Source organism: Babylonia areolata, chromosome 2 (assembly GCF_041734735.1).
Source record: "Babylonia areolata isolate BAREFJ2019XMU chromosome 2, ASM4173473v1, whole genome shotgun sequence".
NCBI classification, from domain to species: Eukaryota; Metazoa; Mollusca; class Gastropoda; order Neogastropoda; family Buccinidae; genus Babylonia; species Babylonia areolata.
The window spans coordinates 65,310,030-65,324,131 of NC_134877.1; the positions used below are offsets into that span (position 1 = coordinate 65,310,030).

Consider the following 14,102-nt stretch of genomic DNA (forward strand, 5'->3'; position numbering starts at 1 on the left):
AATACACCGTTTCTTCAACCATGCATCGAGTTACTGGTTAAGAAAAATACGAAACACACTGATTGGAAAAAAATTAATAATAAACGGACTGGTTAGGTAAAGGTATTGAAAGAGAGAGAGAGAGAGAGAGAGAGAGAGAGAGAGAGAGAGAGAGAGAGAAACGGACTGCACGTGCTGCTTTAAGTGCTCAAATAATAAACACATTTAAAAAAATAAATAAATAAATAAAAGGAAGAAGACGACGAAAAGGTACAATAAAAGAAAGGACAGCACAATATGAAATTTTAAGCGGGAATAAAACCTGAAATATTCTTACACTGTCTGTAACCTTCAAGTTTTAATTCATATTCAATAGTATAGTGTTAACTCGCGGTCGGTTATTTTCGTTGGCAAAGGCGGGTCAGGTGATTCCAGGAGAGAAAATACGTGTTTACGCCATGTTTAATTGAAAGTCATCCATCCTATTTTCTTCCCCCACGCCATACGGATCCCCCCCCCCCCCCCTTCTCTCTCCACAATATTAGAATAAACTCCAGATCCCTATTCCATTTTTTAAACAGGGTCATGCGCCTGTGTTGGCCGGAGGGCGCAAACTGGTAGAAGGGGGAATGGGGGGAAGAGTAGTGTGAGAAACGCCATGAAAATGGGCGGCAGTACTCGGTCACAAGTGATGGCCATGTCAAACTGATGGCTTCTCGGGGCATCCAACGTCACGTCACGTCACGATGGGAGGTAAGGGAGGTGGGGGTGGGAGGTTTAGAGGAGTTAGAGGGGGTATGAGAGTGGGAACTGGCGGGAGTAGAGAGAGGCTCGTGATTTAATGGACGTAGGCAGGCAGGCATAGCTTGTTGGGGGGAAAAAAAAACCCAATGTGTATTAGATCAGCAGCAGCAAGCGCCGACAATTCATCCATCATCATCCTTTCCGCCATACCCTGGGAAAACTAATGATTTTTTTTTTTTTTTTTGGACCGGCCTTCCTATCGCGCACCCTGCTGGACTGTCGATGATCCCAGTAAATCTTTCTCTCTTTCTCTCCCTCCCCCCCCCCCCCCCCCTCCAAAAGCTACAAACTGTCTGGCATAGCGACCGACCTATCAATGTTCAAAATCATGCAATGGTATATATATTATACTGCCTGCAGCTCATGCACAGCTGACAAGTCTACCCCACTCCCAATCCACCCTCCCTCACTCCACATTGTGTCAACGGCCCCCAAACCACAGTAAGCATCACAACGTGTGAGCGGCGTTGACAGCGCCTGTACCTTGATCCCTCGACTTGTTTGGCTGATGGTACGTCCTGTGTACTCGTCAACTGAAATCCTAGTGCTTTACTCCCTCCAACCTTTACTTTATCTTTTAATCTATCGATTCGTCTTCATCATCTTTCCATTTACACATCTTTTTCTTTTCTTTTTTTCTTTTTCTTTCTTTTTTTAATGTCCATGATTTCGAAAGACTGTCTTAAGACAGCAGTGCAGAATTCGAAACACGATGCAGTTTGTTATGTACGCTGGCAATGGGAGTTTTGTAGCAGTTTGACAGTCCGAATTCGTAAACTTTGAGCATTTATCAAACTGAAAGCCGTCTCACCCCACCCCCCTTCTCAGGTCGCCCTCGCCTTAAGTTTCATGTCAGGTCACCTTTCAGGAAGTGACTATGAGATGACAAATACCGATCAAGTTTCTATTTCTAGTTTCGCGGATCCTGTGTCCTAACTGGCAGAGGTGAGGGGTGGGGTGGTGGGTTCCCAAGAGAAGGGTGTGGGGTTTGAGGGTGAGCTGCCAATCACAAGTTCACGTAAACAAATATCTCTACAGCCCGTGAAATCAGGCCTATTCTCTCTAAGACCCTGACCGTTGTACTCCCCACCTGACTTCCCTTTTTCTTTCTTTCTTTTGTCTGGGTGCACGTTTACCTGTCAAGATAGGATTCTTTGAATTTGATCTGGGGCAATTTTTTCTAAGAACATAATCGCCTTTCAATTTCTTCCACTGGATTTAAGAAAAGACTTTTTTTTTTTTTTTTTTTTTTTTTTAAAGACTACCTTTTTTCAACCCTGTTCGTGTACTGAGAACTGCTGTACACACACACACACACCATCCACTCATAACAACAAAATAAATATTTATTTAAAAAAAAAAAAAAATCGGGGGTGGTGGTGGTAGTGGTGGTGTTATTGTTGCTGGATTTAAAGAAGAAAGAAAAAAAGAAGTATCATTTATTCTATTGTTAAATGCGCTTAGAGCCGCAGAGTTAGAGCTATATATATAAATGTACTTTGTTGTTATAAAACGGCAATGTGTGATGCCATTGAAGACAGTGGTTTAAAAATGTGGGATATCTTCTTTTCAAGGCTTCCTTCACTCGTCTTTATTCTCCCGTTTTTACATTGGACAATAAAGACCTATTGTTAATCCTGACAGGAGTACCATTCTCCAGGAACTGCTTAAGACGACGACAGATCAAGTTCCAAAGAGAAAAACAGTGCTTGTAGCAGCAGTAGTAGTGACAGTCGGGGGTCGGGTTTGTGCACTGTGTAACAAGTCCAAGTGTGTATCTGTCCCATCACCAAGCAAAGGGGGTAAGAAAAAAAAAAGATTAAATAAAAAAATAATAAAAGGGGTTTTGGGGGTGGGGGTGGGTGGATACTTCCACCATCATACCAACACCCTCTACAAGGTTGTAACCCACAAATGTTATTCAATACACTGCAATGCAACACGACACGATACAACATAATACAATTCAATACGATACAATTCAATACAAAATGGTGTGCGCTTTGAAGTTCCCTTTCCGCTTCCGTCTAGCATGTATCAGCACACTGATCATATATACGGCAGGAAAACCCACCCCTCAAAGCCCACGGTGGAAAAGTTAGATGACAGCACTGCTTTTTCACTGCCCTTCATCCACGTCCATGAAAAATAACACAGACCTAATATAATAGCATGCGGCAGACAGACACAGAGAAGGGGCGGGCAGGGAGCAGGGTGGGAGAGACTGTAGAGAGAGAGAGAGAGAGAGAGAGAGAGAGAGATCGATCGATAGGTTTTAGTCCTTAGTGCGCGCACTCTTATACCGGATGTAATTCATTCTCCAAAGCTCCCCCACCCCCAAACCCACCACCTCCCCTTTTTTTTCCACTCCCACCCTCCCAACCCCCTTCCACCTGCCATTTTCTACGACGCGTGTTTCTCTCCAACTGAACCTACTCGGGAAACAAAAGAGCCGTAGAAGTTTGGCTGTTAACGTCATCGGGTTTCTTATCAACTCGACGCTTTATTCGTGAGCTTGTAAACAATACGAACCCAATTCCTACCCACCTACCCCTCCTCCTCTCTCTCTCTCTCTTTCTCACTCGTTCCTACCAGCCAGAGCCTCGCTTCTCCCTTGTCAAACGTCATGCGACTAACTTTTTCACTTCTCTGGCTTCACTTAAAATAATAAAATAAATAAAAGCCCGGAGGGGACCCCCAAAACCAAACAAAGTGGTAGGAGAGACTCTCTCTCTTGCTCCCTCACTGTGTGTGTGTGTGTGTGTGTGTGTGAGAGCGCGCTCTCGCTGGAGGGGCTGAAGGGAAAGAGACAAGGGTGCCCAAACCAGTCGAATCACTGAAATCCTAGCTGTCGAAGGCTACAAAAGGAATGAGTCATAGGCGGTAGTGTGTGACGGCACATCAGACAAAGGTATCGCCTTCCCACGATCTCTCAACTCACGTGTGCTATGGTGTGTAACGCTCGGCTCACTTGCACAGCTCTAAGTGTTTCCCACCCACTTACCACCACCACCACCCTTACCGTTACCGTTTGACACCGCCAACCCAAAACTCCGTCCGTTCCTCCTTCTTTCCGTCCGGCATCAACGCGTCGCTACGGTGGTCAGCCCGAGTCAAAACATCAACAATCTATTTTCCATCCAGGAAAGGTTAAGACTTTCCTTCAAGGGGTCTTTTCTTTTTCTTAAGGGTAGTAATGGCCATTTCAAATGGTCGGTGAGAGAAAGGGGGGGGGGGGGCTTGGGCGGGACGGGAAGGGGGTTAAAGGGGGTGCCGGGGAGAGAGAGAGAGAGAGAGAGAGAGAGAGAGAGAGAGAATTTTATTTCACTGGGTAATGAGATAAGCAATTGTACATTTTTTCATTCAGTCCAGGGGGATAACAAAAAGGGAAACGAAAAAAGAAAGAAAAACATTATAATGTATAAACAACACATGAGATACCAAGAAGAAATACTAACTACAGCTAACTGCAAAAAGAGTGCGAGAGAGACGGTGAGAAAGAGGTAGGGAGGGAGAAGGGGAGGCGAAATTGAATGCCAACCATGGAAAAAAAGCACACACACAAACCATCTTCCTCCAAATCACATTTCACACGCCATCACGATAGCGACAGCAGTAGTTCAGACACAAAACGATCATCGTTTTCATTCCCTCCAGATTGACACGACCGATTTCACAAAAGAATCCGTTTGCTGCTGACCCATCCTCTTCGGCCCTGGGTTTTACCGCGCCGGTAACGGTTACAGTAACGGAAGAGCTTTTCCGACTCGCCGTGAACTGACCTCAAGGCCGGACTAAGCGCGTTGGGTTACGCTGCTGGTCAGGCATCTGCTTGGCAGATGTGGTGTTGCGTATATGGATTTGTCCGAACGCAGTGACGCCTCCTTGAGCTACTGAAACTGAAACTGACCGACAAACGGGGATCGAGGGGTAAACCTGCCAGCCGCAATTCTTTAGTTCCATCAAATATTAAGCCGTGTCCCTCTTCTCACCATCACGCTCACCACACATGGCTCCCATGTGCCCCGGCCCCCTTTCATAACGCCATGGGGACAACACTACCAGGTAGTGGGGGGGCAAAGTATTACTAATTAAACGTCGTGGCTGACAGCAACGTTTTCAATTATGTATTGACGGTGGCACGACTGCAACCGCGAACACGTGAGAAAAAGGTTATACAGCAGCAGCAGCAGCAGCTTGTCAGCCAGCTCTGGTGGGCGGCGGCGCACATCTAAAGCAGCAGACTAGTACCGGACTGGCGTGGTTAACAGGTTGGGGTCAAATGGAAACACACACACACGCGGGTAAAATAGAAACACACACACACTATACGAGGTTTGATCACGTTCACATACACACAGACACAGCACACACTCCGTCACCCCACCCCACCCCTCACTTTAATGAAAAGACGTTAATGTCTATGACCAGCCAACAAGTGCAAACACGACCCTTCTGTCAAGGAAGACGAACGACAAGGAAGGAAGGAAATCTCAAAGCCCAAATAAACAGAATTAAAAACACACAACAACAACAACAAAAACCACCAACAACCATACAAATATAATACGAACTGGAACTGTACACACACGACGTACAGAAAAAGTGACTCATTTACAGTTGTGTTAACCTCTTTCAGACCCCGCGCGACGCACTGCCCTCTGATTTCACAAAAACGATCGAGCTTGCACTGGAGTCACCCACCTTCACCGTACTCCCCCCTCTGCCCCCAAACCCCTACTGCTCGGTAAAAGGAACATTCTGAGCAAGCAAGTAAGCGAAGACTTGAACGGATATGAACCGACACGCCGCATTCAAACTAACCACTCGTGTACAGTGAGTGTGTGTTTGTGTGTACACGTGTGTTTGTGTGTACACGTGTGTCTATGGATGGTTTTCTTTCAACTGCGTGAGTAAAGTGTGTTCAGCGCATTAAACCGAAAGCATCATGCAAGACTGTGCGCCACAAAAAAAAAAAAATTCATTATTATTCTGGCCTGAGATTTGAGTTGAAAGTTGAAGTGCATTATACATATAGTTTGAGATGTTGTTGAAATATGTTGTTACGTCTGTTGGAGACATTACCGATTAAGCAAGAGCGTTATACAAAAAGGCTTGTCGACTGCTCACGATTTCACAAAACTTAAGTCAGACCAATTACTCTGGTGATAATAAATTTAATCTCATGTTAATATTACTATTAGCATTATTATACTGTTTGTTTATTTGCTTTATTTCATTACTCACTGTTTATGAATGTTATTTGATACAATTGATAACATGGTTCATCAGCCGTCATGATAAAATTGAAGTGCAACGTTGTGAGCACAGTATAAGCTTTAAGCTTGTTGATGCTCTTTTGTCATTCATTGCATAGTAATCATGTGTACTGTTGAATAATTAAAGATTATTTAAACCAAAGTCAGACCGTGTGCATTGCAATACAGACTGCGTTTGTATAGCTGAAACAAAATGACACGACAAGAAACAAACACTGGCCAAAAAAGAAATCACCTCTGCATTCTCAACCGCCGCTCCAGTTTGAAAGAACAAACAAAAAACCTAGGGAGGTTTTGACGACCCGTCAGCAAGATGCCTAATCAATGTGAGCCCCACCCGAACCCCTGCAACCATCTGGTTTCCCTGTCAATGTCCACAGACTAATGGCTGACTGCGCTTTGCCAAAAGAAAACCTTGATTCTGCGAAATTAAAAGGCAGGCAACAGTTCTGACAAAGTCGGGGTCAAGGTCAGTCCATTTCCCTTCATTAAAGAAAAGAGGGGCGGTGGATTGCGCAAAAAGAGAAGAGAAAACCAAAGAACGAACAAAATGAAATATTAAAATAGAATGAAAAGAGAGGGTAAAAAGAATGGTCATGAATTTTAAAAAGATCAATGACAAGATGAGAGCAATCGAAAGAGAAGAAAGACGATACCGGCAGCTTGGGGGAATTTTTTTTTTTATTTTTTTTTTTTTTTTTTTTTAAGTTACAGGGGGAAAGGGTGGGTAGGTAGAGGATGGGGAGTGGGGATAAAGACCAACACACACACACACACACACACGCGCGCGCGCGCGCGCACAATGCAGCAAATCTCTCTCCTCACCAGTCCCCACTGTTCTCCTCCCCAACATAGTCAACGCTTTTAATAATATGGCTCTGATGAAAACCGACCGTAGAAGAAAGAAGCTTGTGCTTGTTCTGTTTGCATGCACGAGTGTCCCACCAGTGTTTGGGTACACGTCAATAACAAACTCTCTACCACACACCACTCACACACACACTATCTCACACACACAAGCACGCTCCAGTGAGGCAGGTCTGAGGTATAATCTAAACTCCCATAAATGCACACACACACACACACATAACCGGTGAGGGAAGTCTGGGATATACTTCCAGCTCCCATAAATTCCCAGCTCCCTTAATATCAAACAGCTACTCCTTCCCCACCACACCTTCCCCCCCCTCCTCTCCCCACCATCCCACCCACCCCAAAAAGCCTACCCTCATCAAAAAAAGCGACTCAAAAGGTCACAGCTGGTTGGCTGCAGCCATTTACTTCCCCAGCCCTTACTTCAGTACCAGGCAATTGCCAACACTTCCATTTAGTCTACCACCACCACCTCCTCCCTCACCCTGCATATAAACCAATTTTCTGCCCAAACCCCACAACCCCTATCCACACCCCCAATTTCCTCCACTCGCGACATTTACCGCTTCTGCCCTGACAACCCAACCGCCCAATCCTAGTATTTTCACAAATAAATAAATAAAATAAAAACTCAATATTTCATTCACAATTTCGAATTGAATCAAAATATTGTCTGCGTGTTTGTCAGAGCTGCCCTGTTGAAAAGTCAAGTTTTGGAGAAGGGGGGGTCGAGTGGGGGGGGTGCATGATTAGCGAAACCCATTTTGCCATTCCACCAATTGATTTGCATCGACCGGTGACTGAAAGGTGGTGGTGGTGGTGGTGGTGGTGAAGAGAACTCGGGATAAAGGTCTGTGTGGGCGTGGGGGCGAAGGGTAGGGGAGGAAAGAAACGTGTGTGTGTGTGTGTGTGTGTGTGTGTGTGTGTGTGTGTGTGTGAGTAGAGAGTGTGAGTGTGTCCGCGCGCGTGCATGCTTGTGTTTCTGTCATTCATTCTTCCATTCTTTCTGAGATGTCCACAGAGATGCACGAGTGCGAAACACTCGCTCCCTATCTGCCCACATGAATTACAAAGTCTCGGAGCGGCAACAGACGTGATTTTCCCCGCACCAAATGACAGCGCTGTCACATGCAATCAGGTGTGAAACACGCTGGAAGCAACAATTGACTGGGCTTGTCCAGCTATGAAAGAAATAAAAGAAACGTTGAAAAAAATTCTTGGGCGTTTACGCCTGTCAAATCACACAACAGAGCTCTTGTCATCAGTCTTAGAAAACTGTTGCGTTGTGTTGTGTTAGTGTGTGTGTTAGTGTTAGTGTGTGTGTGTGTGTGTGTGTGTGTGTGTGTGTGTGTTAGTGTGTTAGTGTGTGTGTGACGAAGGGGTCCGGTCTATTTGAATATGAATAAACTTAAAACCGGACTCGCCAAAACGTCGTTTCTTGCAAAGTTAAATTCGATTTTAACCTGTGTAAGTAAACCCCCAACCCTCCTCCCTCCCTCCCAGACTCCTGGCTGTATAGCATTAAGAATTTCTTAAATCTGATTCTGGCGCTCTACGTTCCCCCCCCCCCCCCCCCCAAAAAAAAAAAAGAAAAAAAAGTGAATCAAGTTTTCTACCACAGCTGCGGTCGCTCGTAAGTGAAGAGTTAGTTATGTAAAGAAGATATGTAAAGATCTAAACAGTATTTTCTATAAAGACATTTTCATATTCTTCCGTCAGAAATAAAAGCAAGCATAAGGTAAAAACAACAAGAAAACATAAATAAAACCTCCCAAACTCAGTGATAGATGTGCTGTTTTGTTGTTTTTTCGACATCATCGTTTCAGTTTAGCGAAAATGCCCCTGTTATTAAAAATAAAAAAATAAAAAAATAAAATAAAATAAAAATTTTAAAAATCCTGAATCAGGTTTATTTCAAAATCTTTTCATGCGCCAGTAGTTTGTTTTGTGCGATAATGTTGCGTTTAAGTTAATAACTGACTCCACACACACACACACACACACACAATCATTACCAGTCTTGTCGGTCTCTGTTACACGATGTGTATGTTACCGAGTTCATTCATCGGTTATCTTTTCGCAGACGACAAACATTCCATCCCGTCAACTTACACTTCCTTCAAACCCTACTGATTTCAGTGTGCCTGGCTGACCGAAGCTTATTACTGGCCAGATTATTCACAGGGCTGATTTTTCAACATCACATCAGACGACAGAACTTCGTTTTAATCATTATCTCACCCAGGAAATTTTCGGACTGTTCATTTCAGATCGTACCACCACAGTCAGCAATGCTCTGCCCGGCGAGCCAGAAATGACGTTTCAAATTCTAAAGGAAAGATTCCAGACCCAGACGACCATTTAGCGGCCAAGCAACCCTTGAAGAACAGCCCGGCTCACAGGGCTTCTTCATTCCGGCGTGTTATTAAATAAGCCCGAGGACAGAAAGTATCCTGGCTGCTTTCTGGACGGATCAGGATGAAATGCCAGTTTTGCTACAAGTACGGCTGCTCCCTGGCTCAAGATCCAGCTCCCACCCCCCACCTCCCAAAAAAAGGCATTACTTAAAACAGCATTCAAAGAACCGTGTCTGGTGACGCCGACACGGAACAAAGCAATGAACACGCCGTGCAAGTCTGTTTTTCCCTTTCTGTCAAAGCATGGAACCATTGACACTTAACGCTGCAGGTACATCTGTTATGTCACATGCACGGCATAACTTGGTGAGCTGTTATATACAACCGAGTTCTATTATCGTGTGAGTTAGTACACCTACAGCAACAATTCATAATCGTCCAAATCAGTCTGGTCTGGGTCTGTGGATGTAGAGGGAATGAAAATACCACAGACCATTCTGGTGAATCTTTGGTCATCTGGTATCCTTCGTCAGTTAATGCTTATGTTTAATGCATGGAATATAGGAATAAGCTATCGTCTTAAAATTGTTAATGTTACTATCAGGCTTTGTTAACTATAAGGCTTTGCTAACGTCTTAAAATTGTTAATGTTACTATCAGCCTCGCACATTGCTTTTCCATAAATCAATTCTGAATATGAACAACAGCAACTATTAATTACTTGTGTTAACGTCTCTCCCTTGTTGCAAATCCCCACCGTCACCTTTAAATTCCAACTTCCCTGAAAACCCTCCAACATTTCCTATGCTTGAGGTTGAGATAGAGGAAAAAGAGGAGAGAGAAAAAGATGAAAATGATGATAATGTAGGCAATGTACACTCTCAGAAGTCCAGATCCTCAGCACTTTAACTTAATCCCAAACAGGAAGGAAAAAGAGAAGAAAAAAAAAATCAGCTGCATCCCAGCAAGCAACACAGCAAGAACACAATACCACTAAATTAGCTTCTGCCTTCGTTCCATCAACTCTCACACAATTAACTCATATTCATCTTCAAATTGTATTTGAAGGGTGACTGAAAAAAAGGTACATACCACCACGTGATCGTGATCCTGCAATATAAATTGAGAAATTTGCAAATCAAGCGAATAATATCCAAAAAGAAAGCAAGTGTTTTACTGGGCACTGACAATTACAATGCTTCTAAAAGTTCAATCGAATCTTTTCACATTTGTTAATTTACTGACATGACGTTTTCTTCATTTCTGAAACTACCCTTTTCTTTCATCCGTGGGAGAGGGGCGCAATAAATAAAACGAAAGAAAAAAACAACAAAAAACAAAGAAAACACACACACACATAAAACACCACACAACTTGAACAGACCAAGACAGTACAAACCGCGCACATGTATATCATGCACATAAAACTGAAGCAGAGAGAAGCGGGGTACTCACTTGATGTGTCAGTCTTAGGATTAAGACTGGGAGCTGATGCCCAGTTCACCTTCATTTCCTGAAACAGATGAAAAAAGAAAACGATTATCAACAAGCTGTCTTGAAGAACCGAATCGGGATAACAGCGAAGATGAGACAGACGAGACAAGATTTGTGAAAAAGGGGTGTGGGGTGGGTGGGGGGAGTTGGGAAAGCGCCGACATGATAGAGAGAGAGTGGGCAGAGGGTGAAGGAGGACTGGAGTGGGGGAACAGGGGACAACAACCGTTTTCATGGTACGAATTTCCCCCTATCTTTCCCTTTCTTTCCCGACAGGAAAATGGTTGTGGTTACGATTTCTTTTCAGTAGTCATTTTTGGTCAAATTATCACACCCGTCCCTTGCACTTGGAGCACTAATGATTCTAAATCATTATTCTAACGAAATTCAACAATACAGACTTACCAATCTCTATAAACTTGCACCAGAAATCAAGCAGTAAAAAGAGCTTATGAAGCTCGACACAAGAATTTCGGAAGGGAAAAGGAGGAACTCGTGGTAGGGATGTGGGGGGGGGGGGAGATGGTAGATGGGGAGGGCGGAGGTCACGATCGAAACATCTTTCCTTACTTCGGGTCTTAGGGAGGTGCATTTCCTACGATCGAGTGTCTGACAGAGAGCGTATGCCAGCTGCTCCATTTATATCTGAGACCCCCCCCCCCCCCTCCCCCCACACACCACCCCCCGACCGCGCCCCATTCCTCTTACACCGCGCTTCTCCTCCCCCGCCCCCTTCCTCGTCCTATCTTGCTCCCCAGATCATATTCATAGGCAAAGCTATATTCATGGGCTGCCTATCCAAAAACAGATTTCCCCAATACCCTCAATCCAACAACTCAAGCACAAAAATGCAGTCTCTGCCTCATATCTCTCGCTGAGAGAGAGAGAGAGAGAGAGAGAGAGAGAGAGAGAGGGGGGGGGGGGGCGTGCACTGACACCGATTCAGAGTCCAAGGAAGCGCAATACTTCCTGTAGACAACTGGACGGTCAATTGGTGACGGTACTGTGCCCTGCTGTCTGGTCACTAAATCCTGTACAAGCAATCCCACTCTCGGGTGTGTGTGTGTGTGTGTGTGTGTGTGTGTGTGTGTGTGTGTGTGGTGGGGGGGGGGGGGGAGAAAAAGAGAAAGAAAAAAAAAAAGCCTGACCAAATAAGTCAGCGTTGTCCAGACAGGACTGACCCGAGGTGGTGATTACGGTGAGATTAAAAGCACAACAGCTCCATCCCATCCCCCTCAAAAAATGGTCCATCACCGTCAGCTCCTTCAATTGTAACACTTTTGTTATTCATTTTCTCGCATTTTTTTCCCCTGTCAAGGCGAGTGGGGGCACTGGGATGGGGGAAAAAAAGTTATTGCAATAACTCCAGGCTGGAATGGGTCAGAGTTAGGAAGAGGGTAGGACCATCACTGTTCGGCAACTCAACATCAACTTTTTTTGAGGGGTGTGTGTGTGTGTGTGGGGGTGCGTGGGGGGGGGGGGGAGAGGAGAGAAAGACATCAGAGACGTAGACCACCCCACCCCACCCCGAGGAGGGCCACAGAAATCAATAGCCGGACTGCACTCCGAAAATGATATTCTGACAAGAGTGTTGGGCGGGACAATCAATCAGCAGTAAACACTTGTGACAGGAAGCACGGGCGTTTTCCAGCGCCACCATGATAGCCAACCTGCCAGTTCAATGGCGCTAATTGCTCTCCTGGCTACTTCCTGTCTCCCCCCCCCCCCCCCCTCCTCACTCTCTACCACCACATTCGTCCGTACCCCGCCGCATCCCACCACATCACAACACACCCTGATGCTTCATATTTCTACCTGCCGCTGCCTTCATTCTGCCAGCCCAGGCGTCAACTCATCTCTCCCGCTTTCCCCCCAATATGGGGACGATGTACAGTGGTGACGCCCCACCCCCTAACCCCCTCCAACCCCCCGTGTAAAAACAACCAGAATTTCACACCCAAGAAATACGTTGAGACAATAAGCAACACGAACAATACAATACATGCAGCAACAAAGAATACAGATTGGAGATGCTCCCCACCACTACCTCTTCCCCCAAACAGAAAAACTACAGCATTCACTCACACTGCCTACTGAACACGACATGCACACGCATGCATTCGTATATCACAAACACTGACAAGACCATCGCGTCAAATGCACAGCTACATTCTCTCATTTGTACAACATTTATATACAGAAACGGGAACAAACGGACTACATTACCTTATAAATGCCTCATGAACTTAACACATAAAAGATGTCCGGATCTGTTCACAGAGGGGGAAGGGGTGTGGATGGGTGAGAGAGAGAGAGAGAGAGAGAGAGAGAGAGAGAGAGAGAGAGAGAGAGAGAGAGAGATGGACGGAGCAAAAACAAAAAAACCAACAAAAATTCAACTGTCTAAAACCAACAAACCCAACACACACGCAAGAAGGCAGTATCCTTTTGAGAAATGAAACTTCATAATAGAGTGCACACGAATCGAAACGAGACAGGGACTGTGTGCCCGAGCAAGTGATTGCATGTGTGTGCACGTCTGCGCATTATGCGAATGCTGTGCATGGGTCTGTACCCTTGAGGCGCGCGCGCGTGTGTGTATGAGTGTGTGAGTGAATACTAAAAGCTTAGCTCGAGAACATGAAGGAATCTGGTCTTATCAAAACATCACCTTCATACATTCTGAATTTTTGTGTCATTCAACATCTCTATTTAAAAAAAAAAAAAGAAAAAGAAAAAAAAAGCCAAGTTGACGCATGTGTATGCATGCATACATTTGTATATGTACGTGTGTGTGTTAGCGCGTGCCTACGCGTGTATGAGTGCGTGCCTGCGCGCGTGCATGTGTGAATGTGTACGCGTGTGCGCTCTGGAGTGCGTGTTTTGAATACTGGTTTCCTCACACTCCCTAGGCACCCCATTCTCCTTTCGTGCAGTCCTTCCACTAAAGTCCACACCGTTGTCGGATGGAACGGAAGGGAGGGAACTTTTACAGACCCCTCTCCAACCATCAACCCCCCTCCCCTGCGCCCTCTTTTCTACCCCAGTCTTGTTTTACAAGTCGATGCCTTTTTTATGGCGCTCCTCAACTCTTGTAATTCCCTCTTCCTTGTACCCCCACACCCTCACCCCGCCCACCAGTACCTCGACACTGCAACAAAGTTCTAAAGGGTGGGTAAGGAGCGGTTGGTGTGGTGTGGGGAGAGAACTCCCCTCCTCCCCTCCCCCCTTCTGACAACTCCCTCTCTCCAAACCTCATCTCTTTCACCGACTTCACAGAGAGAGAGAGAGAAGAAAGCTGGGACAGACAGGCAGA

General features: G+C 45.3%; 1 protein-coding gene across 7 annotated transcripts in view; it reads right to left on the reverse strand.

Moving 5' to 3' along the window:
- LOC143276358 (nucleolysin TIAR-like) overlaps positions 1–14,102 on the reverse strand; it is a 242,667-nt gene that overhangs the window by 60,676 nt on the left and 167,889 nt on the right. For 5 of the 7 annotated variants that reach the window (XR_013053572.1, XM_076580843.1, XM_076580867.1 and 2 more), the window contains 2 exons: positions 10,748–10,805; positions 10,385–10,402 (listed from right to left, as the gene is read on the reverse strand). Coding sequence is in view for 6 of the 7 variants with exons in the window: in XM_076580843.1 (XP_076436958.1) it covers positions 10,385–10,402; positions 10,748–10,805 (76 nt within the window). In the remaining variant the exon portion in view is untranslated. The remainder of the gene's footprint in view (positions 1–10,384; positions 10,403–10,747; positions 10,806–14,102) is intronic. The other 2 variants (XM_076580858.1, XM_076580882.1) reach the window with 1 other exon arrangement.